The following is a 24,941-nucleotide window of genomic DNA, read 5'->3' as shown; positions in this document are numbered from 1 at the left end:
GTATTATTTACTTGCCAGTTTCTTTAATAAAAAAGTCAATTAATTTTTTAAAAATATGCAAAAATGGGTAAAGGTGTTAGACATCTAAGACTTTTAAAAAAGAACCCTAAAATTTTAGTTTTAAGCCCAGAAATTCAGTGATCTGTAGTCAGAAATATATACATACCTCACTGAAAAGACTTCCATTAACATATGAAATCCAGAGTTTCCAGAAATTAGGCAGCTGACTTAACACAAGCTTGGTTAATTTTTCAACAAATGCCACTCTGTGGGGAGTCTTGTACCTCCATGCTAAAGGGTAAAAGAATAAAACACATGAATACACTTGTGAATCAAGAAAAAAAATCTACTGGAACACAGAGACCTGCCCCCTTCCCTTCCTTCTGATGAGGCACTTCTCTCAGCACTGGACTGGAAATGCCAGGCATCGGAGAAGGGGAGAGCAGCTGCCCAGGCCTCAGGGGACAGTGCTTCAGCCTTATCCTAAGGATTGCTAGTGTGGTGGTTTGAATATTTTTGCCCCACACGAAGTGGCACTATTAGGAGGTATGGTGTTGTTAGAGGAATGTGTCATTGTGGGTGTGGGCTTGGAGGTCAATCTCCTCCCAATATAGAAAAGAGCCTCCTCCTAGCTGCCTGCAAAAGACAATCAGTCAACTCCTGGATGGCTATACCAAAAAGGTGTCCCACCATACCAAAAGGACAGTTGCTCAACTAGGTTCATAGCAGCTTTATTCATAATATACAGAAACTAGAAACAACTTAGATGTCCCTCAACCAAAAAATGGATAAAGAAAATGTAGTATATCTACACAATGGTATACAATTCAGCTATTAAAAACAATGATACCATGAAATTTGCAGGCAAAGCAAATGGATGGAACTAGAGAATATCATCCTGAGTGTGTTAATTCAGACCCAGAAACATTCATATGGTTTGTACTCACTTTTAAGTAGACATTAGCCATAAAGTACAGGATAACCATGATACAATCTGCAGACCCAAAGAAGCTAAGTAATAAGGAGGGCCCAAGGGAAGATGTGTGAATCTCAGTCAGAAGGGGAAACAAAATAGGAGAAAAGGGGTGGAGAAAGGGGGGCACAAAGGACTGGAAGTGAGAATGGAAATCAGTGGGGAGCATCTCTGGTGACAAACTGGAGACCTGGGACAGGGGAGACTCCAAGGAGTCTATGGGGGCAACCCTAGCTTCGATTTCTACCAACTGTGGATATGGAGACTAAAGTGGCCACCTCTTGTAGCCAGGTGGGACTTCCAGTGGAGGGAGGGGGACATTAATTCACCCACAAAACATTCAACTCAAAATTTGTCCTGCCTACAAGATGTGTAGGAATAAAGATGGAACAGAGATGAGGGAACAGCCTTCCAATGACTGCCTAAACTTGAGATCCATTCCATGTCAGAGAGCCAACCCCTGACACTATTAATGATACTCTGCTGTGCTTGCAGACAGGAACCTAGCAGAACTCTCTCCTGAGAGGCCTCATCCAGCAGAGGATTGAAACAGAGGCAGACCCACAGCCAAACATCAGGTAGAGCTTAGGAAAGTCTTGTGGAAGAGTAGAATGAAAAATTGAGGAAACCAGAGGGGTCAAGGACACCACAAGAAGACTTACAGAGTCAACTAACATAGGCCACTGGGGGCTCACAGAGACTTGAACCACCAACCAAAGAGCATGCAGGAGCTGGACCTAGACCTCATACACATTTGTAACAGATGTGCAACTTGGTCCACACCTGAGTCCTCTAACAATTGGAGTGTGGGCGGTCTCTGACTCTGTTCCCTGACACTGGATCCCCTTCTCCTAGCTCGACAAGCTGGTTGGGCCTCAGTAGGAGAGGTTGTGCTTAGTCCTGCTGGGACTAGATATCCCAGGGTAGGATGGTACACGAAGGGGGCTTTCCCTACTCTGGGGCAGTGGGTGAGAGGGTTTATAAGGGTGGGTGAAAATTCAGTCAAGAATCCATGAACACACGCAAGCGCAATCACATAAAGACTAGCTAGCAATCCACGGCACAGAAATACAAGGTGAAAAGTGTACTAAAACCCTCATCTAATAGAAGAAAACTGGAGAAATTCAGCAGTATTATCCATTTCCTGGTTCTTCTACCTTTAGCTACAAGGTAATCACAAGCTCTGGCTATGGGTTCCTCTCTAACCTCCTGCTGCCTCTAGCTACTCCCCACACAGCCATACTCAGGCCAGAACACAGCAGTCACCAGCTCTGGGGTCCAGCCCTAACCCTCACTCTATAAACAAACCCAGGCTTCTTTACAAAGTATACCTAGGCAGGGTTGCCTTTCAGCTCAGTATCTGAAACTTGTGTAGTACACATAATACCATGAGTCCTATCCTAAGCAGAGAAAGAGTCCAGGTAGACAGAAATTAAAACAAAACAAACAAACAACAACAACAAAAAAAACAGACAAAAAGTGTTGTCATTGTATTCCAGTGAGGGAGGGGTGCAGCAGATTTATTTTAAAACGCTCCTTCCTCCATTTGGCCATTGAAAAAGAGTTGTGAATAGGTTTCTTATAATTCTTTGTCAAGTGCTTTTTATATATGGAAGGAAATATAAATATGTTCTCTTTGTTGCCAGAAGTCCTGCAATTCCGTGATTTCCACACAGTTTGGCTCTCCGAACTTCTCATCACTGGTTCCTGGAGCTTCATATTCATACAGAGAACATCTGTGCAGACTATTTTATTTGAGATTATTCAAATTAACAAGCTTCCTCCTAACAGATAAGATTGCCTACTGTGTTTTAGTTAAATCTGATGTTTTCACTAAATGAAATCCTCCTTATTTAGCACTTGTACAATTAAGAATAAACCCCACAAGAACACTGGGTCAGAAAGTGCAGCTATAGGTAATATTGAGAGGGACCTCATTACGTGCAAAGGGCTTCTGTCCACTCTTAGAAGAAACATGAAAGCAGTATGTTTTCTTTGTTATATTCTCACCAACAAACAAGCACTCAAACCCAAGACCACACAGAACAAAACTCTGGGGGTTTTGTGAGACTGAAGTATTACTGTCTTTTACAATGGCCACTGTCAGGAACAAGAGTGAGGATTTCATCTGCTTAAGAAGCACGGAAACTTCCTTTTGCCAGCTTAGGGCCTCTGCAAGCTAGGGCACATTAGCATTTCTATATTGTGGGAAAAGTTTTAAACTCATTTTCATAAGTAAAAGGTATGGTTCTCTATATCTAAGGGTGCTGGACACTTTTATTTGTTCCCCTGGTGAAAGCTTGAAGAGTCTCTACGTGCTTATCACCTCTGACTTGAACTATGTAGACTGTTGACCGAGCAAGCTCTGCCTTCAGTTTTTAGAACAGACTAGTTCAACATATGGCAAGTCTACCAAGAAGCAGATTTCATCTGACAACACGGCTATTTTCCCTAAAAGTAACCAATAACACCAAACTACTTTACTAACAGCAGATACCATGTTGTCTGGAATGCACATGCCACGGCCAGCCTGATGCCAATGGAAATGAGTCAAGGCCACTAGATCCCCTAGAACCGGAGTTCCATACAGATGTTGTGAAGCACCACTTAGGTTCTGGGAACCACACAAGTGCCTTCTGCAAGAGCACCAAGGGTTCTTAACTACTGTGCACTCTCACCAGCTCCCAAAATAAACTCTTTAAACTAAAGCACTGGAAGAGTTGCCTGACTGTAGCAGTTGCATGGCATTTTCTCACAAAGAGTAGTTGAAGCACCATTACCGTACCACTCAGCTCTCTGAGCACTGCTACTACTCTGCATTCCTACTGCGGAATATGTGCCCGTACCACATGCATTCTTTGCTAGGAAATCAGTGAAAGCAGCGTGGACAGAACCCACACCCCCATGAAGCTGGCAGACCTCGGAATGGTCTGACTGTGCACTCTACCCATGCATATAGTATTCACTCAGATTCATACACGCTCCACACACTATTCTCAAAGTAGCTGATCATGAAAACGATCCTAACTTCTTGCTGACTTAAAAACAAAACATTATTTGAAAAACCACAACAGGGGCAAAAAGTAAATTTAGGTCCTCTCTTAAATCCAATAAGAACTAAAACTGAAACCATTTTATGATGAGAAAATTACTGAACAATTTTTTTTAAAAAAATAGCAAACTGATTCCAAAAGTTTAGTTCAGCAGATCTTTTATGGCAGATTAGTGGGTAAATAACTTTGTCCCAGTTCACAGCAATGGAGAAGACTGACACAGCTCTGGGCAGTGCTGTCAGACAGAAACCATAGTGCTGGATGTGGTGCAAGTACTTACTGTTGCTCAGTCATCTAGGTCCTTAGTACTTAACACACTGTTGCTCGGTCATCCAGGCCTGTGCAAAGTGGTGTGGTTCCAGGCCTTGCCCCATGTAGCATGGGGGAAACTCAAGAATATTGTACTCTGTTTCATCTTTTTACTACCTGCCAATCTTCTTAAGCATGACATGGAGTCTTTTTTACCACATCCCTTCAAAGTACGTAAGTCTGAAAGATCACATGGAAGTAGGGGTGATAACTTACTGTCATCTCGGCCAGACTGAAAGCTGCTGCCCCTCTTCAGTGACGCTGTCTGGCTGAGATGGCCCAACACTGCTGGGCGCACATCGTTATCTAGGTCGAGCATGGGGCTGTGCGGGCCTGGGTTACCTGGAAGAGAGATGGTATTTCTGTGGAGTTTAATCAAATACAGTGCTTCTTCAAGGCTCTTTCTTGCTCAACCACTCCACTCTTTTAAATAAAGAATTTAAGTGAAAATTTCTACAAATAGCTTTTGTTCTTGTATTTCTTGTGATGCTGAGGAATGAATCCAGGCCCTCATGTAAAGGTTCTGCCACCGAGTTACTCATAGCCCTAAATAGGTTACAAAGTTAGTTCCATTATATCACACATGGACAACTCGACTCACCATTCTGGTTAATACCAAGTTCTAAGAGACAACATGGTGGAGTTGATGTGTGATTTGAGAAAGCATGCAGTAAAATCAGGTGTGGCGACACTGTGAAAGTAGACATACAAAACTCAATGGCTACAAAACAAGAGCCATGCTTAGATAGGAAGCCACGGGCTTCCAAGCCTTGCTTCTCATTCCTCTGCATACATAAATACCACAGCTCACACGGCTCACACGGCTCACACAGCTCACAAGATTCACACATGCTCACATGGCTCACACAGCTCACACAGTTCACACAGCTCACACAGTTCACACAGCTCACATAGCTCACACAGCTCACACATGCTCACACAGCTCACACACCCTCACACACGCTCACACAGCTTATACAACTCATACATGCTCACACAGCTCGCACACGCTCACATAGTTCACACAGCTTACATAGCTCACACACACTCACATAGCTCACACAGCTTGCACATGCTCACACAGCTCACACACGCTCACACAGTTCACACAGCTCACATAGCTCACACACTCTTATACATGCTCACACAGTTCACACAGTTCACACAGCTCACACGGCTCACATAGCTCACACACTCTTACACATGCTCACATAGTTCACACAGCTCACATAGCTCACACACTCACACATGCTCACACAGCTCACATAGTTCACACAGCTCACACAGTTCACACAGCTCACATGGCTCACACATGCTCACTTGCTTTCACTGCTGTCCCTTTGGAATATGGGATTCCATTCCCTATTTTCACAGCCACCAAATTTGAATCCTTCTAACCTAACACAGTTAACACTGTAGAAGCTAAACATTCTATTTCTGTCAAGAAACTCCACACCAGTCACTGAAGCACTCAGGAGGTGGCTGCAGGAAGATCCGTAGTTTAATGCCAGCCCTAGCTACATAAGCTAGTTCAGGCCAGCCTGGGCTACATGAGATCTTGTCTCAAAATGCTAACAAATGTGGATCTTTTTCTTCTTGTTGTTGGCTGAGGGGAAGAGGAGGAAGGAGGCCTTGTCTGCTCTCTCACCAAATTTCCTATTTTCCCCACCAGCAGGCCTCACTCGCTGCTTCTCTTCCTTCATCCACGTAGACTTCTATCCTTAAAGTGCAACCACCACAGCTACTGCCTGGCCAGCTCAAATTGTTTTCCACCTTCGATGCCTCTGCCATCAGTCAGGATGTGCTCTCCTCTGACAACTTCATGCTGTACGGTTCACCTCCAAGCACTGTCTCCTTGGGGAACAAGAACTATTATATCTCTCTCTTTCCCACATGACTGGACCTTCCACAGAGAACTCCCTTAAGATACGAGTGACTGATTTCAAGTTACTTACTAAAAACTGTTTATAATTAAATTTTAAAAGAATATGGGTATTTTCAAGTTCTAAAGAAAAGTACTGTTTATAAATCTAAATAATATTTTGATGAGAATAAGGTGATATTTCTATGGCAACACAGATGACAGCTTTTCAATAACATCTAACAAGCATTTACTCAGCAATTCTATGTGCACTGTTCTGGAGGACGTTAGATTCTGGTCGACTTGGGGCAGAAAATAAGTCAATAAACAACTCAATATGACTTAAGTTGCTATTCAGAGAATACAGTGAGAAGGAACAGGACCTTTCTTCATGAGTCCCTGTCACTGTGCATCACTAAACATGGTGTAGTACTGGCTACATTCTATAGTGGGTTTTACAGAATAAAAGTTATGTAACTTAGATTTCCTTCCTTCCTTCCTTCCTTCCTTCCTTCCTTCCTTCCTTCCTTCCTTCTTTCCTCCCTTCCTTCCTTCCTTCCTTCCTTCTTTCCTTCCTTTGTGGGATAGAATTGTTCGTGAACCCTGTTCTGATGACTGTGCTAACTGCTGCATATCTATTCCTTCTTTAAAACATACTACATACAACATAAGACTTCTATAATCCAGAATGTAAAGTAAAATAAGTGGTATATGATGTAAAGTTTAAAACTGCAAACAATCAATATGATAGTTGATATTAATGGATTTGCAAGTCTCCTCCACACCAAGAGGGTTTACACTGACTGGGGTGAGGTGGGAAGGTGCACACTAAAGTAGGCAGTACTGTTCTCTGATGTTGGGTCCCAGCTTGCACAGGAAGGAGCATGCTAGCTGAACACAAGTCTTCCTTGCTCTCTGCTTCCTGACTGTGGATGGAATCTGCTGCCCGGACTTTACCGCCATGACTAACTTTAAATCCACATGAGCAAGCGTAAAGCCCCTTCCCTGACATCTGCCTCTGCATGGCATCTGTAACAGTGACAGCAAAAAGAATCCAGATAGGTAGGATAAAGTTATCTGTAACTGATTTCTTTCCATATTAAATGGAAAAATCTGTGTGGAAATTTTCATAATTTATGACATTTTACATACTGTAGTTTATACAGTCTTCACTGCTACTAAATATAGAAGAAATTAATATCAAAACCCTAACTTTCTGATGTACCAGAAAGATAAAGGGGCTTAAGCTTAGTAACATGGTAAGAATATCTGAAAATTCATAATGTATATAAATATGAATATTTAAAATGTCACAAAATGCTTTTATTTTATGAATATATATTCTACATTATGTTCATGGGATCTGAGGCTGTGCATTTATGATTAAGTAGGAAAGATTTTCTAGCCTCATGAAAATATATTATCTACATTTCTATTAATATTAGAATTAGCATTGCTTAAGTGGATCCTCAAAAAAATGTTTTTCTCCATAACTGGTACTTTGACTTTAAGTTAAATGGTTTGATTTTATTTGTAGTTTAAGAAGGCTTGATTTTTGAAACTTAAAGATTGGCTTATCGTTTTCTTTAACATTGATATTAATAATATGTTCTGTTCTGTCAGAAAGGATCACATCAGTGCTCTGCTAGCTATACATGAAAGAACTGCTTATCTGGTAATTAGCATTACCAGCAAAAACTGAGAGCAGATAGCTGAAAGGGCATGTGCCCAGAAGGTCCAACTGGCACTTGAAATATCTTTGTAACAGTATGTGAGCTGGATGACCAGAAGGTGGCGCTGCAGGGCTACATGCAAGAGTTTAAGCAACTGGTCTCAAACTGTGGGTCCTGACCCCTTCGGCAACTAGCTCTCAAAAACATTTACATTATATTTCATAACAGTAGCAAAATTACAGTTATAAAGTAGCAACAATTATAATTTTATGGCTGGGGTCACCACAACATGAGGAACTGTATTAACGGGTCACAGCACCATTATGAAGATTTGAGAATCACTTTTTAAACCCTCCAAGCTAAGCGGTGGGCACTAACCTAGAGTTTCTCTTTCCAAGGCTTAGTTTCTGTCCTCTGACCAAAGGTCTCACCATGTGTTACAGAATGCTAGAGGAGGTACGAGTTTAGAAGGAAGTTTATTCAGAAGTTGATTTTAAACAAACTATATATCACATATTATTACCATGTCAAAATCAAAAGGCCTTGCGGATCCTGACATTCCTTTACAGCTTCAATTCTGGGACTTGATACTTTTATTTCTAAAGATGATTACAGATAAGTTGTTTTGATAATGAGTATTTCTATAGGCAATGAAGAACAAGAGAAATACAATTTATTTTGTAAACCATAGAATCAGCATAAGACTTTAAAATTCTCTACAAAAGTCAATCTTGTCTTCATTTATACCTTCTGTTACAAGAAGCTAGAAAGAATATGTGTATTATACAGGCACACACACCTAGGACCGAGAGACGACTGTGTGGTGAAGGGCACTTGCCGCTCTTGTGGGATACCCACGTTCAGTTCCCAGCATCCACATGGGCCCAGCTCCAGAGTGATTTCTGTGCCTTCTTTGGCCTCCTGGACACTGGTACCCATGTGTACATACCCACACACACTCACAAACACATACATAATTTAAAATAAAATCATCTTTTTAAAAAAGCATATACAATTGAAGACCGTCTTTTTACAAAAAGCATATACAGCTGAAGATGGTGTCACTTTGTATATTTTCTTTGAAAGCTCACAGCCCTGGCCACTGGAAATCAGCTGAGGACAATGTTCTCCGTCACCACACATTTAAGGCTAACATGAATTTAAACAAATCAATTGTTTTCTTAGACATAATATTTCTCAAAAAACAAAACTCTTAAGATTTTTGGTGAGTGGAACTTTAGGGCACTTTACTTTTGAGCTTCATCTGCAACACATGGAAAACTTTAAAAACTTTTACTGTCAAATATGAGGCTACTACATTTACTAACCCCACATTAGGAACAGCAGTAGGAATTCATCTGAAGAGTAAGTTCCATGGCCATCAGCAGTGGCTTACTATGCTGAAAAATGGAGTTACAAGGATTAATGCTTTAAACAATGGAACTATGAAACCCTTCTAGCTCTAAAGATATTATTTTATGATTCAGAATTTCAATCTGAAATTTTGCATCATTTGTATGAACAAAGTGGAGAGCACACGTTTTGATTGGCAGTTATTATTTGATTGAAGGTATAAAGTTTGCCACTTTACAGTGAACACAAATTGAAACTATGCCTTGGATGCATGAGTGAATAAATGAATAAATGACTCATGAGATTAAAGCCCCTTTACTACGGATCTGTGGAAGCTATCTGCTGTATAACTATCATGCAGAGATGACTCGGGAAATCCTAAGCAGGCAGAGTCCTGCAGCACAGGTCCTCAGCACAGCTTCCTTCTCAAAGTCCATGCAGGACTGGAAACAATCCCAACACAATTCAAGAAGTTAAGCTTCACACCTAGCTGCATTCTTCAGTTTCTGAAACTAGTATCATTTTATAATTTTACCAGATATCCGAAAGAAAAGACCCTGTAAGACACTTAACATTAAACTCATACACAATCAAAAGTTGGTGTCTTATTTTTCCAGTTAAATATTCTATAACCTCAAGAAGCAACATTCTTTATATGTTTCTTCTAATGTGAAATGTGCAAAACAAATTAAATCAAACATTAAATCCGGAAATTCTTTTTGAAATAACATAAAACAGAACAGAAATCTTGTTTTACTAAGAGAAAACCAGTTGGAAGTTTGGTTTAGAAGTATTGGGTATGTCCCTAGCACCACTAAAGGCGACCAGTCCTGGTCATGTCACCATCTGTCACCATTTGCTATGAATTTGAAACATTTCTGATTTCTACAAACTGTGGAATTAGATAAAAGCTCTTCAGCTTTTAATTATTTCACAAAGAGCTTTTGTGAAGGTCACAAATTTAATGTGTGAACTTGAAACAATCAGTTTCAAATAGCAATAAGGACTTTTAGAAGATTCTATAAAAAAGAAAGGAAACTTTAGCATGTGTCATATATCTTGATTATCATGTATCACATTATTTTAAATGGAAATATTTGTTAAACTGTGTTTGGCAGGCTCCATACACAAAGCCTGCAGGTGTGCAGTCAGGGAACACCTTCACTGTGTTTCCATACACCCCCCCCCCCAGCAAGTTTCTCACAGTCTACAATAGCACAGGGGGACACTGATCCACCGCCCCAGATGCAGGAGGGCAGCCTACTTCCTTGACACCTTTAAACACCTTTGAACACACTTTCCTGTGCACAGCGGGCCCTTGTCCTGTGCTGCAGCCCGACCACCCACTGTTGCTTGTTGACCAAACATGTAGGCCCAGGAGCCTCCAGGCAGAGGCAGGATAGGATTCCTTTCAAGCACTACACAGAGGAATTTCAATGCCAAGGCTGGGGTGGGTGTATCAAGGCAGAATTACAAATTCCTCACGAATTAGACCTGTGTCAACAGATAAAAATGTTCTTTGATCTTCTGATTCTATATATTAGAAGCTCCAACAGAGCGATTTTCTTAATTCCAAGGGAATAATTTAATCCCAATTAACCCAAAGGACTCAGTCACCACTCAGTTTACCTCATTCACATTTGAGCTTCCCACCTGGGTTCTAGGCCACATTTCTGGTGTGCACTTTAACATCAAAACAACAGTTTACAAAAGGAAATGAATTTTGAAAACAAAATTAAAGATGTGAACTTTCAAGATGCTAGAACAGCCAACTGGCCAGTGAAAAAGCTTGTAATAAAGTAGGTATAGAGTAACCAAAAAGGGCAACCTCTATTTTATTAAGGTCTTACGGTTCACAGCAGGTATAAACAGATGACATAAAGGAAAATAAGTCTATATTATGCAAGCCAAAGAATTATAAAAATCAGAGAATACAGAATAAAAATACTTGCAAATGTCACCGTTTTACTATTACCTTGTACATGTTCTGAACTGAGTGTACCTAACAGTTAGTGTTAACTTTAATTTCTATTAGGAAGAAAGGACAGGATTAGTTAGGCACCAAGTGGTTAGTGGCTCTCACTGCAAAGAAGTCTTCAAGCTGTGCAGTGAGCCACAGAGATTCAGTTGTTGGGGGTTGGGGTCGGGGGAAGGGCAAACCACAGAAGAGGTCCTTTGATAAAGCATTTGTGATCTATCTGTTTAAAACGGAAAGGTGAACAGATCTCTTAATGAGAGAACAAGATTCAGTTCTTCTCTATGGCACACGGAACAGTTCTTACTCTACTGTGCAGACCCAAAACACCACTGAAAAGGCAAACCTAATTCATAAAGTCTTAACTGCTTTTTAAAAAACTGCCTAAGTTACTGGTACCAAGGTCTTTATTTTTATTTAAAAGGTAAAATTCTCATTGTGCTCGTTAGTTTTTTTGGTGAATTTGACACAAGTCAAAGAGTTATCTGGGAAGAAGAACTTCAATTGAGAAAATGCCTCCATCACACTGGCCTGTGGGAAGTCTGTGCAACAGTTTCTTGATTAATGGTTCACATGGGAGGGCCTGTGGGGGATGCTAGCCCTGGGCAGATGAGCTTGGCTTATAAGAAACCAAGCTGAGCAAGACAGTAAACAGCATTCCTCCAGGGCTTCTGCTTTAGTTCTGCCTCCATGGTTCCTGACTCTGCCCCTGCTGAGTTCCAGGCAGACTTCTCAAAGATGGACTATAGTTCATCAGCTGAAATGAAGCCTTGCAATCGGCTTTGGTCAGTGTTTTATCACAGCAACGGAAAAGTAAACTAAGACAGTCATCAAATTATATACATATTTCAAAATCTACAATCAATCGAGTTTTTAAAAATTGTCAATTTGTACTTTCGCATATACAACTGTTTATATTCATTTATGCTACTTTCAGACACCAGCAACAATTTCTAATGTGGGCACTCTGAATCCAATGCATGATGTTCTTCCTGCTTCTGAAAAACAAAACAAACAAAACACAGACAGACACACCACACACACACACGCACACACACGCACAAGAACGGAAACCCTTGCTACCCCTTGGTTGGGGAGAAGAATGCTGCTTTGGGCTCAGTGCTTCTCCTATGCTTCCCTCTCCTGCATCCACTTTATTCTGTGCATCCCTGTAGAGCGCCCAGACTTAAAAGAGGTACTAAACCCTGCCAAACATGAACTCTTCTAAAGCCAATCTAAAACACACTGTTATTACAGCATGCAAAAGAACAACTGCCCAGGTGAAGGACTCCCTGCAAGGAGTCTGCAACTAGACCCTGCCACTCTGCCCAGGGGTTATGCTCCCAGTAACAGAGGACTTAGGTGTAGGAAAAAGATGCAGATTAACCTGAATCTGTCTGCACTTGCTGTAGTAGTGTTTTCTCTTTCCTACTTCTAAGTGCTATCATTCAGGGTATGCTATGGCAAACACTGAGATTCATTCACTCAATCTCAGTGTTTCAATCTCCAGGAAATGAATTCCATAATCAACCCTTCCTTATGTACAAACCACACTATAACTTTTAAGTAAAAGTTATAATTTTTTAAAAATACTTAATATGTGAATAACCTATGTCTACTGTTTTAACTACGGAATTTTTTTTTTATAATTCTAAAGAAAATTCAATGAAGTCAACAGTTTCCTAATGAGGACTGCAATTTACTCTAATACATGGAAACTACCCTACTCTTCCATTAGGAAAACATCAGAATTGTATTAGTAACCCTATTATTCAAAATGCTTATGTAGAAAATGTGTACACAAAGATAAATTTAGATAAACATCAATAATAGCATAGCTTATTTATACAGTATAAATAGAATGTAACCAGACTGTAGATATCTACTACCGAATAAGCTTCAGCTGAAAATGTAACCTTTTGTATCTTAAAGTTTTTGGACAAACAAATATTTTTAGTTTTTTCAGTGAGTATTTAGCAATTTACTAGATGTTTGAAATCATTAAAGTCTTATTTTGTTGGCTGGTGGCTTTACAGTGCATCAAACCCAGGGGCTTGAGCATGTGGAGCTGGGAGCCACTTCTGAGCAGCTCACTGTCTGCAACCCACTCACCAGTGTGAATACTGAGAAAAGGCCACTCAGGTGTGACATGTCCCCTCCAAGTCTTCAAAGACAACCTGAGCCATGTGTGAATGTTCCTTTCTTCTGTTGTGTGTCTATTTTTAAGAACGTGTTGCTTACATAAGCCCTGGCTCCTCTTCTAAATGCGCTTCACTGAGTTCTAATTCTAGGAAGTCCTTCTGGAAGTCCTAACTAGAGCACAGATCCAAAGATGCCAGAGCAAGCTGATGCCCTTTCCCCCAGTTTACCAGACAGGCAGCTGGTCTGAGAGTCAAACTCAAGCCATTTTAGGAACAAAGAAGATACCTTTGAAGGCCACCTTTCAAAGTCCTGTTTGAGAATCCCAGCAGGGGTTAACCAAAGGCTTTTCCTGCCAGGAAACCTCAAGACATGCTCTAATTTTGGACCTATTTCATAGGAATTCCTAGAGACCAATCCTCAGGCAGAGGAAAAAGCTTGACTTGTGCAATGGTTCAGAGTATTGGGCGCTTTGCACTCAGGGCACCGGAAACCGGATGGTCACTCAGGTCAGGCTAGAAAAACTTAGTACTCAAATCCTGCGGCTCTATTTAAACTTTCAAAGTCAGGTCTCATAATGTACATAAATCATGAAATTTAGAAAAAAACTAAAAATACTTATGTTTTTCCAACATAAAACATTGGTTTTTATCTCCTGACACTTTTCCTCAATGTAAAAAATCCCAAAGGTCATATCTGAGCTTCAGGGTCAGGACTCAGGGATCAGGGAGGGAATCTGGAAATGCCAGCACTCTGAAGAAGGTAGTGAGCCCTCCCATTAAATCACTTGATGAGCAGCATCTGTCAGGGTGATTGTACACTCATATTGTAACAACTGAAGTCCAAAGGAGGCCCTACCAGTTCTCAATACAGATCATGGTTATGTACAAAGGCCAATTTTGTTTTTTTAAAAGACACCAAGAATTCTTTCCCTGCTTTTAGTATTTATAATCTATCTATTTAAACTGGGTTTTATTTCACAAACAGTCTCAGTTCTTAGCTACTGTTTTGTCTGAGTTTAAACAACTGCATCCATTTCTCTTCTCCAGAGTTAGTAGTCTAAGTGCAGTGACTAGAATAGAAAGCCTCAGATTCACTGTTTTTAGATTGAAAGGACAGCCAGCTTTCACTGTGAAATGAGGATCCTGAATGCCTTTTGAGAACCATGGCACCTTGACAACAGAGTTCTAGATGAAATGCAGGCATCATCATTTCAGAGCACACACACCACCTCTAAACAGCATCTGACAGCTGGAATATTAGTCCCTTCTCACATGCAGGAGCCTTCAACAGACAGCTTCGATCAATACCACCAAACTTGCACCTGCCAGGCAATCAGGCACTCTGTCTCTGAACACAGGGGTCAGTCAATTCAAGCCACAAGTACCATCAATTAGGCTGATGGCAATGACTTTTTCCATCCCTGCCACCACTGAGTCCTGCAGCTCTAGAGGGAAAACTAGAGGTACCCTGCTCAGATGCAACCATAATTTCTGGTCCCCTTCTAGCAGCTACCTTCAATTTCTCAGCGTCAACTCGGATCACGTACTTAAGGTGAGAATAACAGTTCAATGGATTACTAATTAATACTGTACAACTTTTCCTTAATAAAATCCACCTATGAGAGAAAACAGGTATCAAAAACCACAGAAAGTAGACTTGGTTCATCTAGCTTGGGAAGTTTCAGTACAGATCTTCCTAAGTAGCCTGGGGCTAGCTTGCCTTCCTCCCAGAGAAATCCCAGTCTGATGGAATACTTGTTACAACAGTGCAGCACAGGGACATGTGGACTGGTATGGTGTGATTCAGAGGCCTGGATAGAGAACAGGATGGTGCAATCAAAAAAATATCTGGACACACACTCCTTCTTCCCATCATCAGTGTGTACTGACAGTACATCTGTCAGCGGTTCCTGTGACACCTCTTCACAAAGGAATTCCAACCTATCACATTAGGAATGAATGTATGACTGATGGAGGACCCACATATTTAGTGGATCTTCTTCCACTCTGCCTTATGTTATAACAATTTTTTAAGAAAATTGTAAGTGTCTGTTATGAGTTCATCAACAACTATAGATTACATGAAAGAACAACTGTTTATTCTCTGTAAACTTATACTTAAGGCATGTTTTAGCTAAAGACTGCCCCTTGCACACAGACCTGTACACCATCACTACACTGCCTGTCAAACTGTATGTTAAAGGGGTAGAACATCCTATGGCATATACACATATAATGCTGACTTGAAAACATCCTTCTGCAAAAACAGACAAAGCAAATACATTTCCCCCAGGCTCTTCTGTGCTAGGAAACAAGCTCTGCTGTGTACTGGGCACATCTGCCAATTCATCTACAGAAGTATCAGTTAAAAAGTGATGGTAGCATTGCTTCCTGGCTTTTGGTTAAGATCAAGTGTAAAAGAGGATAACAGAAACACCTAGGAAGGACTCTAGATAAAATTAAATTGAACTTGAAAATTAACAGATATTTGTTATTAATAAGTTATTAAGATTAGGCATAGTAGTGTATGCCTGCAATTCCAGGACTCAGAAGACTGAGACCAGAGGACCACTGCAAGTTCTAGGGCAGCCTGGGCTTCATAAAAAGATCCTGTCTCACAACAAACAAACAAACAAACAAACAAGACACCCCCAAATAGAAATAAATTATTGATATTTCAAGTACTGATACTGACACTTCAATTTAAAAAATTTTAATAGCCCTGGCCTCTAAAAAATGCACAGATAATTATGTGGTCAACTTCAAAGAATATTGAACAAGGGAGAGGGAAGTAACAGGTGAAAGATTAGCTAACAACTGATTAAACTAAGCTAGGTATATGAGAAATTGTGTATACATACATATATGGGGTTGTCAGCGTGTGTGTGTGTGTGTGTGTGTGTGTGTGTGCACACGCGCGCGCCCATGACTATGCTTTGTGACTGGGGCATGTGTAAGGCCTGGGATTCAGTCCCTAGCAGTGTGTGTGCACATGTGCATGCATGTGATTTTCTTTTTTTTATTAATTAATTAATTTATTTATTTATTTATTCAATATATATGAGTACACTGCATCAGATCCCATTATAGATGGTTGTGAGCCACCATGTGGTTGCTGGGATTTGAACTCAGGACCTCTGGAAGAGCAGTCAGTGCTCTTAACCTCTGAGCCATCTCTCCAGCCCGCATGTGGTTTTCTAAAATGAAATAATAAAACTGCTTCTTCAAAAATCACATCACTCTTTTAATTAAATGTTGTATGTTAAAATTATTTACATTCAGCACTAATTAGACTTGGGGTTATTAATAACATAAAGAAAAAATAAAAAGACATAAAGTTGAAAGGGAGATGGTTAAGGGTACTAGGAGAAATTGGAGGAAGATAATGTTGATTAAATGCTCAATTTACATTATATAAATGTAAGAAACTTTTAAAGAGTAAAAACTAATGTTTAAAAATTATTTAAATAATTCATATTAACATTTATTAGTAACAAAACAAAGGTAAATTTAAGCCTATTCAGAAGACTAAAGGAAAAATTAAATTCTACAATAGCCTATTTAAATTTGCATAATGAGTTTAGGAAATTACATGGTACTGCCATGAAGCCTGCAGAGTGGTTCAAAGAGCTGTAAAGTACTGTGTTTCACTTTCAATTAAGAAAAACAACCTACAAAATAAACTAGGCAAAACTTGTAACATTCTCTCAGTTAATGAGGAAGTTCTATACAAAGTTTCAGGAAAAAAAACCCAAGAGGAATCTGATTACAGGTAATGCTTTTTCACTTTCTCTTTTGAAATGCTCATTTTAAGTATATTAATACATACACAAGAATATAGCATGGAGTTGAAAAGAGAGGCTGGGCATGCAATTAGGTAATAGAACACTTGTCTAGCACACACAAGCGCCACGCTCCCAACCCTAGTATGGAGGAAAAACAAGATTCAAATCTTTCAGTGATGGAATATTGGTCATCAGTTCTCTCAGGTAAAGGTGGCATGAAATTTTCTGGGATGTCTTCAAATGAGTATGCTGAAATATCTCAGAAATCTGTATACTTTCATACTAAATTGTCTCTTTAGATAAGCAGAGGTAAGAAAGTCCATTGTCAGAATGTATCCTGTGTGTAGCAAGCAAACAATGACAGTGTTGAGCACCATTACCATGGCTCCAGAAACTCTCCTTGTCTTCCTGCTACCAGGCTAGGTACTCCTGCAATATGGCTTCATAAGAGTGTACACTCTGCACTTCCCCACCTTTTCACAATTACAATCAAACATGCACTTATGACATTTGAAAAAAATTATATGTTCCATACACCCAAAGCTCCAGGAGGTCTGCTCAGCACTGTCTTGTGACTCTAGCATAACAACCAGAACACTGATGACGCAGCCTGTACACATGTGACCTGTTCTCTGTGTCTGAGAACCTAGTAGGCAGAGCCAGTCTTTAACCTGTGGGCTGTATGAGCCACATGATAGCCTTAAATACAGCCTAGCTCATTACAATAAATTTACAGGAAACTAGACTCTGGGTTTTCTTTTTCTTTTTTCCTTTCTTGTTTTGTCTGTCTGTTGGGTGGGCTGGCTTGTTTGTTCTGTAAACTCTCAAGCTTGAAAGCTTGAATTTCATAGACCACAATTTTCTGTCACAATGTCAAAAGGCTGGACATGCCTATGAGAGGCTAGTAAATGACAGATGTTAAAACTGCCCCAAGATTCTGATGATCAGTCAACAGAACAGAGCAGACTCAAAATTGACTGGCTGACACGTGTATGTAAAAAGATTCTTAAGATTTCCAAAGATGTTCCATATCATACACTGTCATCTTCCCTTGCAATAAATACAAAACAATTATTGATAATTGAGATTGTGGCATCAGTTCATGATACATGGGGTTTCCAAAGTATCAAACTCAGAAACAGAATTGGAACTGAAAACTTATATACACTAAAGACAACTCACTACTGACAGATAACAAATGAAGGCTCTCTTTGAAGCTACCGCTTTGTGGTTCCACAAAGCTGACCTCGGGTTGTTTGTTCTTCCACAGTCCTGGGACCTGACTACTGTCTCTATTCCCTTCCCAGGTGTCTAAGGCACTGAAGCTACTCTCACCTAGGATACCAGCAGCACCCTTGCTGCTCAACCCATGATGCCTTTGTTCTTCTCTTCCTGGTTTTTGAAAGCATGCTGTTATGTGGCCATGCTGTCCCTGTGGCCACCTCTTCACTGTTGCCATTCCAGGTTTCTTTTCTCCCAGTCACTTAAAAAGGCCCCTCCAGATTCTGTTCTTGGTTTTCTTTTTTTTGTTTTTTCCATCTTCATGAATAAATGCATGAATGTCAAGAGACAATCTGGGTATAAACAACCTCCAAGTCTCTGAATCTTTAACTCGAACTACCTCTTGGATAGATCTGTCTACTTTCACGACAGACAATTCCAAGCTCACCTGTCAAATGTGAGTTGGGGGCAAACTCTATGTTTTCTATTTCCCAACAGCACCACCATGTTAATGGACTCCTCCAGGGTATTCCTCCTGTTCCCACTTCCTGCCCAAGTCCTGTCCATTCTATTTCCTAAAGAGCCCTGAGTCCACCCCTATACTTCACATTGGCATCACTCTGCCAACCTCATCAACCCTGTTATAGAATCCCTCCTTATCCATCCTCCACATGGAATGTACAGATATGATATTTCCCTGTTTGTACAATTCCATATTTCCTCACCGCTCTCTGGACAACCTCCAAACTCCTCCAAACAGCTAACAAGGTCCATTACTTCATCATTCTTACTATAGCAGAACTCCTGTAGCTTTATTCACAGGCTTCACTCCAGCCACAGAGAACACAAGGCTGTCTCTGGCTCCCTGATGTTCTTTCTAGAATAGTTTTTTCTCAAGTCCAGATCTTTCTTCTTCCAGTACAGATCTCACAACATCCCTTCCCTGACCCTCAAAGCCTGGATCACAAATTGCTCCTGTGAGCTACTGTGCCACTCAGAACTTCTCTTGTCTTAGGAAGTGATGTGTTATACAGCATTCCAATGGTCAGTTACCTGTCACCGCCTTCACTATGCTGGAAGTACGTATAAGTCAGACCCTTGGGACTGCTCTACAACTGAAGCACTGTCACTAATATCTTTTTGCTGAATGACAGAATTAAACAAAGAAAAATCAATAAACATACACACAAACATAGCTTTAATTTCTTTTTCTAAACTTACCTCAGAGTCCTAGACAGAAGTTCCTTACTTGAGCTAGAGGTTGTCTGGTAGCTACTTCCAGTTCTTAGCTAATATGGAGCCTCTGTAAGCTATCTTCTCAAACTGACTATATGAAATACTCTTCTCAGTTATCTTTCTTGAAAATCTTTTTCATTTTTCTTTTTATTACTGGTCTCAACATTTTAATTGCCTAGCAATTATATATATGTTTAATATGTTTCCTTTCCTCCACTAGTAGCTCCAGGAGGCAGGGCCTGCTTCTCTATCATTCACCACTGTCTATCTAGCACTTGGTACTTCCTGATTCACAAGTGCCTCTGGATATGTCTGATGAAGAGTGAAACTTTCCAAGGACTAATACAATCTCTACAGAATCATGTTCACCCCTTGTAAAAATTAACTCTTCTATAAAATAAAGTTGTGTCAATAACACTGGTCAACAAGACCCACAGACCTCTGCAAAGGTGCTCTCTTTTACTTTTGGCACTGACTTTGGTCTATGCTGCACAGTACCAAACAGTGGGGCAGAGGGCTGACAACAGGAAGACAGGTACCAAGACCAAGAAAATCTGGTCTTCACTCCCTTAACTACTAAGCATTAACAAGCATGTAAGCTGGAAGAGAATCGCTTGCCTTTTAGGCTCTTCATGTGGCCTTCTTTGCAGTCTTGCATGAGCTTGAGGGTCCACTTGTGTTGAGCTCCGATACATTGCCAAGCAGGGTCACCAGGTGCATGGAGGTCAGAAAGATACCTGAGAAGGCAAAGCACAAGGCTCCTGTTATAACAGCAAAGGCAAAGGTTGTTAGGTTGGAACATTACTACCAATTTTTAAAGAAAAACTAAAATTTAACAAACTAGTAAAGTACTTGCCAATATTTGTCTTTAATACTTAGTTTATATTGAAATACACCACATTGTTTTCATTCAATAGTAAATGACGAAGCTGTTGGGTTTTTATTCTTTTTAAAATTTTATGTGTATGTATGTTTTGCCTTCATTATATAAATATACCATGTGAGTTCCTGGTGCTTGGGGAGGTCAGAAGATGATACTGGATTTCCTGTATTTCTGGAGTTACAGACAGTTCTGAGCTGCCATGTGGGTATTAGAATTGAACGTAGGCCCAGCTGTAGGGTTTTAACTTACCTCTTTGCCTAAGAGTCAACAAAAAAGACAAAACTGACTGACAAAGGCCAAAGGCTGTACAGGTTTGGGGAGAACACTTCCTTACATTTAAACTTACTTTTATTTTATTTAAAGAAAAACATGACAGAAAAAAAACCAAAGTGATAGAGTGAAAAGAAGGGGGACAAAGAAAGACAGAGAGAGAGAGAGAGAGAGAGAGAGAGAGAGAGAGAGAGAGAGAGAGGGAGGGAGAGAGGAGGAGGAGGAGGAGGAAGAAACCAGGTGAGCAATACTGATCAGAAGAATTCTATCTCCCATTTACCGATCATACTGAGTATACTGGACATCCATCTTATTCTCTACTCCTACAGATGCAGAAGTAGCAAACCACATTACAGTAAGCATTAGCGATAACCGCGCAATGAAAACCTGCTCAACCTAACCTTGCGGCAGGTTTTCTTTTTTGTTTGAGGAAGAGAAAGAAACTAACTTTACATTTACAGTCACTCTGTCAAGTTTTTTCTATTACTTGAGAGTCATTTCATTAAACCTAGGTGGGAGCCAGCAGAGGAAACTGGGTGAATTCCCCTGCCCCCAATCTCTTCTGGTATAAAATACGGCCACTGGATGGCAATGTGACACTATGCTACAATGACTTACATATAAGGCCACTAAAATTTAAGCATTGACAGCATGCGCTTATCTCTAGGAGGTAAATTAATTTTACAACTGAAAAACTATTTTTCTATAAAATGTAATACAGATAGATAGTTTCTTAACTTTCAATAGTTCTTAAAATATTTAAAGTTTTCTTTGTATAAGAAATATTCAAATCTATGTGAATAATTTAAATATATTTCAACCAAAATTTTTCTGTCAAACATTACCTGTTTGGCCCTGAGCCCTTATATAATACACACATATCAACTCTATAAGTATGTTCAAATTAACTTACTGCACTAAAATACTTTTTAACCCTCAGCTATCATTTGCCTTGAGGTTAAAAATTTGTGTTCTATGAAAATGTTCATTGATGGTTACAAGCTGTGACCTTAGCCGTGTCCTAATCACTGTGGGGCATTCCCACATTTCTTCAGTAGTGGGTACTCATTACTCAGACATCTCAATTAGCAGCTAATTAGAGGAGAAACAAATCCATTTTGTAGTAAGTTGACAACAAACAAAATGTTGAATAGAACCCTGACATGCACTTAGGAATGTGCCACGCAACCCTGACCTGAAGGAGCTAATAGCTCAGAGACCTGACTCCCCAGAGAGCAGCAACTCTGCCCGCTGCTCAGCGCTGTGATGGCAGTCTGCCCTCCCTGTGACTGTCCACAGGCCGCAAACAGCTATGTTTAGCGCTGAAAGGTAGGAAGTCAAAAGGATTTTACCCACAAAAAGAAGGTACCTATAAGCCTTTCTCATTTATGAGAGCACTGCCCTCAGAAGAAAACCACATTCCAACAAATTACATTTAGCTTAGTATGAGGAACTCAATGCAAATAAAGTTCCCCAAATCGACTCTGATTTTTTTCCTCTCCCAAGAGCTTTTCTCTTTTATTACTTGGGATATAAATACAGCACATAGTAGCTTGTGTCTTTCCTTCCCTAAGAGCATACTTTCTGTTCTTTCCTGCTGAGGATAATCTGTTGCAACATCTCCCTATATGGCTGCCTTGCATTTGCACACTTCAGAACTAACACTTTCCTTCTGCCCCAATTCGCCATCTACAGCAAAGCACAGCAGTATTCTCTTACAGAAGAGGCTTCCTTCTCATAGTGAAGTTCCTGGTTAGGGCTGCAGGCAGTGTATCACTTGGGCTCTTTTGCAGTAGCCCAGCAAACTTGCTTTGTATGTTCTAAAACTGTGAAACTCTTTAGCTCATACACTATGTCCCTAAAACTTTTAATAATCCTGCACCATCTTAATATGAAATTGAAGAGGCTTAGAAACATTTTATGATTTACTGTCTCAGAAAATCTAGAAAACGTTTCAGTTGGAAAATACAATGTTAGCTCTAGATTTCAGTAAGTTTCTTTTCTTTTTAGTACCAAGCTTAAAACTAGCAGTTTCACTAAAAGAATCTTTGTTTAGTGGTACTAGTTACTGCTTTTTTTTGTAAATTATATACTAGAGAACATTCTGAAAAAGGCTTTTTGGAAAGGTAGGGAGATGGAGTAAAGGATCTTAATTCTGAAAAGCACAGATTCAGACTTTCAGAATTTGAGGAGGAACATTTTCAGTGAAACTCTGGGCTCAATTCTCAGGAAAACAAAACAAAACAAAGGACATCTAAAAGCATTTTCAGCCACCATCTTTGGGATCCTCAGCAGCTCCAGGGGTAGGGACACACTGGTGAAGAGAGAGGGGTGGGGACGGAGGGAGGGAGGGAGAGAGGGAGGGAGAGAGGGAGGGAGGGAGGGAGGGAGAGAGAAAGAGAGAGAGAAAGAGAGAGAGAGAGAGAGAGAGAGAGAGAGAGAGAGACAGAGACAGAGACAGAGAGAGACAGAGAGAGACAGAGAGAGACAGAGAGAGAGAACTGAGCACTTCTTAGAAGAGGGTACCTTCAGTTATGCCCAGGAGAGCAGGCAGCACAGCAGTGGTGAACTATAAGTCCTACTGTGCATGGCAGAGTGAATCTGACACACACAGCTGTGCACAGGCTCTCTGGCTTGTTGGTGCCCACAGGACCTAATGCCATAGATGTTAAAGTCAAACAGACTTAACCTGGTTCTGAGCTTATTTTTTAATCCACTAATCAAATCTCAAATCTATGGCCACAAGTTTAATGTACTTCTGGAAGCAAATGTAGCTCACTCACACAGGAAGAAGCAAGCTAACCTTCTAACACACAAGCAGCAAAGCTTCAAGGCGCTTAGCTAACTCATACCAAGTTTATTTCCACTTTAAATTGTGCAGTTTTGCGAACCAGGGAAGTTCCTCAACTATAACATTTCCTCAGAAAGGTAGAGGAAGAAAGACAAGGATGCGCTCTGACACTAGATAAGAGTTGTGGCTGTGTATGCCGGACCCTTTGGCCAGAGAGGAAACACAGTTAGCACCCAATCAGTGTGGGCACACGGTCTGCATTTGCTAGAAGCAACAATCAGTTTCCCTGTTCTCTGGTCTCACTGCTAAATCCTGTCCTATATCTGCTCCCACTGCTCCTAGAAGATAATTTAGAGCAGGTCCTTGGCCCCTCCTTAAATGCACATAGAGCAGTGTTCAGGACAGGCCATCTTTCAAGGCCTACAGACAGTATTTTCAGTGTTCATAAGATGACCACAGGCAAATACATATGCATACATATATGAAGTCTATCATCATTTTAGAGCTACTGAAATTTTTAGTAAATCTCACTAATTAAAGAAGTCACAGAATTTGGGAAATAGCACTTTATTCTGAACTCATACCACACTTAAGATAGCATAGCAGAAAATTAAGTCAGTATTTTCAAATCTCAGTTACAATTTATGTTTCAACTCCAAATGCAGTGTAAGCTATGTACAGCTAAACCTCACTGCCTCTTCCTTATGTGCTAGGTACTAGGCTAACTTTTACCCTAAGAGGACCTGAGATACAGTCATGCTGCTTGTCATGTTCACTCTGCAGATGGAGACACTGAGGAGCTGGACTCCAGAGCTGCCCGGGATGAAAGGCTCATTCCTGTAGAGCTGTTCCTCCTCTCAGCTTCTCTGCTACTCTCTGAGGTCCCTGTCTTCTAATACTGCTGAGGACTTCTGAATGGATTGGCAACTGAAAACTATTTCCACAGTTACTCCTCTCGATGATCACTATGGGCATGTAAATCAGACATAGTTTCAAGGGAGAACCTTCCATATCCTTCACTACTGTCAAGCCATGGTACACTCCTGAGCTACAATTTCCCACTTTGTGGATTACGGCATTTGCAGGTGCAGCACCCAGTCCACTAGGGGAGTCAGGTGGGAACCATTACTGAGCAGGAGAAACAGATCTGAGCAATGAGACTACTTTTCCTTTGGCCAACCTGGCAGGTTGTCGTTCCTTCAAAGGGTGGGGGAGGGAGGGGCAGAGGGGTGGGTATCTCTATAACTGCTCCTAATTTATTTATATTCAAGGAATATTCATGTCCTATACCAAATACCCCTAAATTTCTATTGTCTTCCCTTTTACCATTTCATCAGTACTTTGATTCCCCCAAGTTATTCCTGTGGGTTTCACAGTATATCTATACATACATGCAATGTCACAGTATATCTATACA

The 24,941-nt window shown here is 40.4% G+C and overlaps 1 protein-coding gene across 3 annotated transcripts in view; it reads right to left on the bottom strand.

The window, feature by feature from the left end:
• Exoc2 (exocyst complex component 2) overlaps positions 1-24,941 on the bottom strand; it is a 164,251-nt gene that overhangs the window by 72,857 nt on the left and 66,453 nt on the right. For all 3 annotated transcript variants that reach the window (XM_028775674.1, XM_028775675.1, XM_028775676.1), the window contains exons 11-13: positions 20,199-20,317; positions 4,552-4,677; positions 167-291 (exon numbers count right to left, since the gene is read on the bottom strand). In XM_028775674.1, the coding sequence (XP_028631507.1) occupies positions 167-291; positions 4,552-4,677; positions 20,199-20,317 (370 nt within the window). The remainder of the gene's footprint in view (positions 1-166; positions 292-4,551; positions 4,678-20,198; positions 20,318-24,941) is intronic.

Source organism: Grammomys surdaster, unplaced genomic scaffold (assembly GCF_004785775.1).
Source record: "Grammomys surdaster isolate TR1022 unplaced genomic scaffold, NIH_TR_1.0 258, whole genome shotgun sequence".
NCBI classification, from domain to species: Eukaryota; Metazoa; Chordata; class Mammalia; order Rodentia; family Muridae; genus Grammomys; species Grammomys surdaster.
Note: the sequence above shows the minus strand (reverse complement) of the source record. Positions and strands in the feature narration are given on the sequence as shown.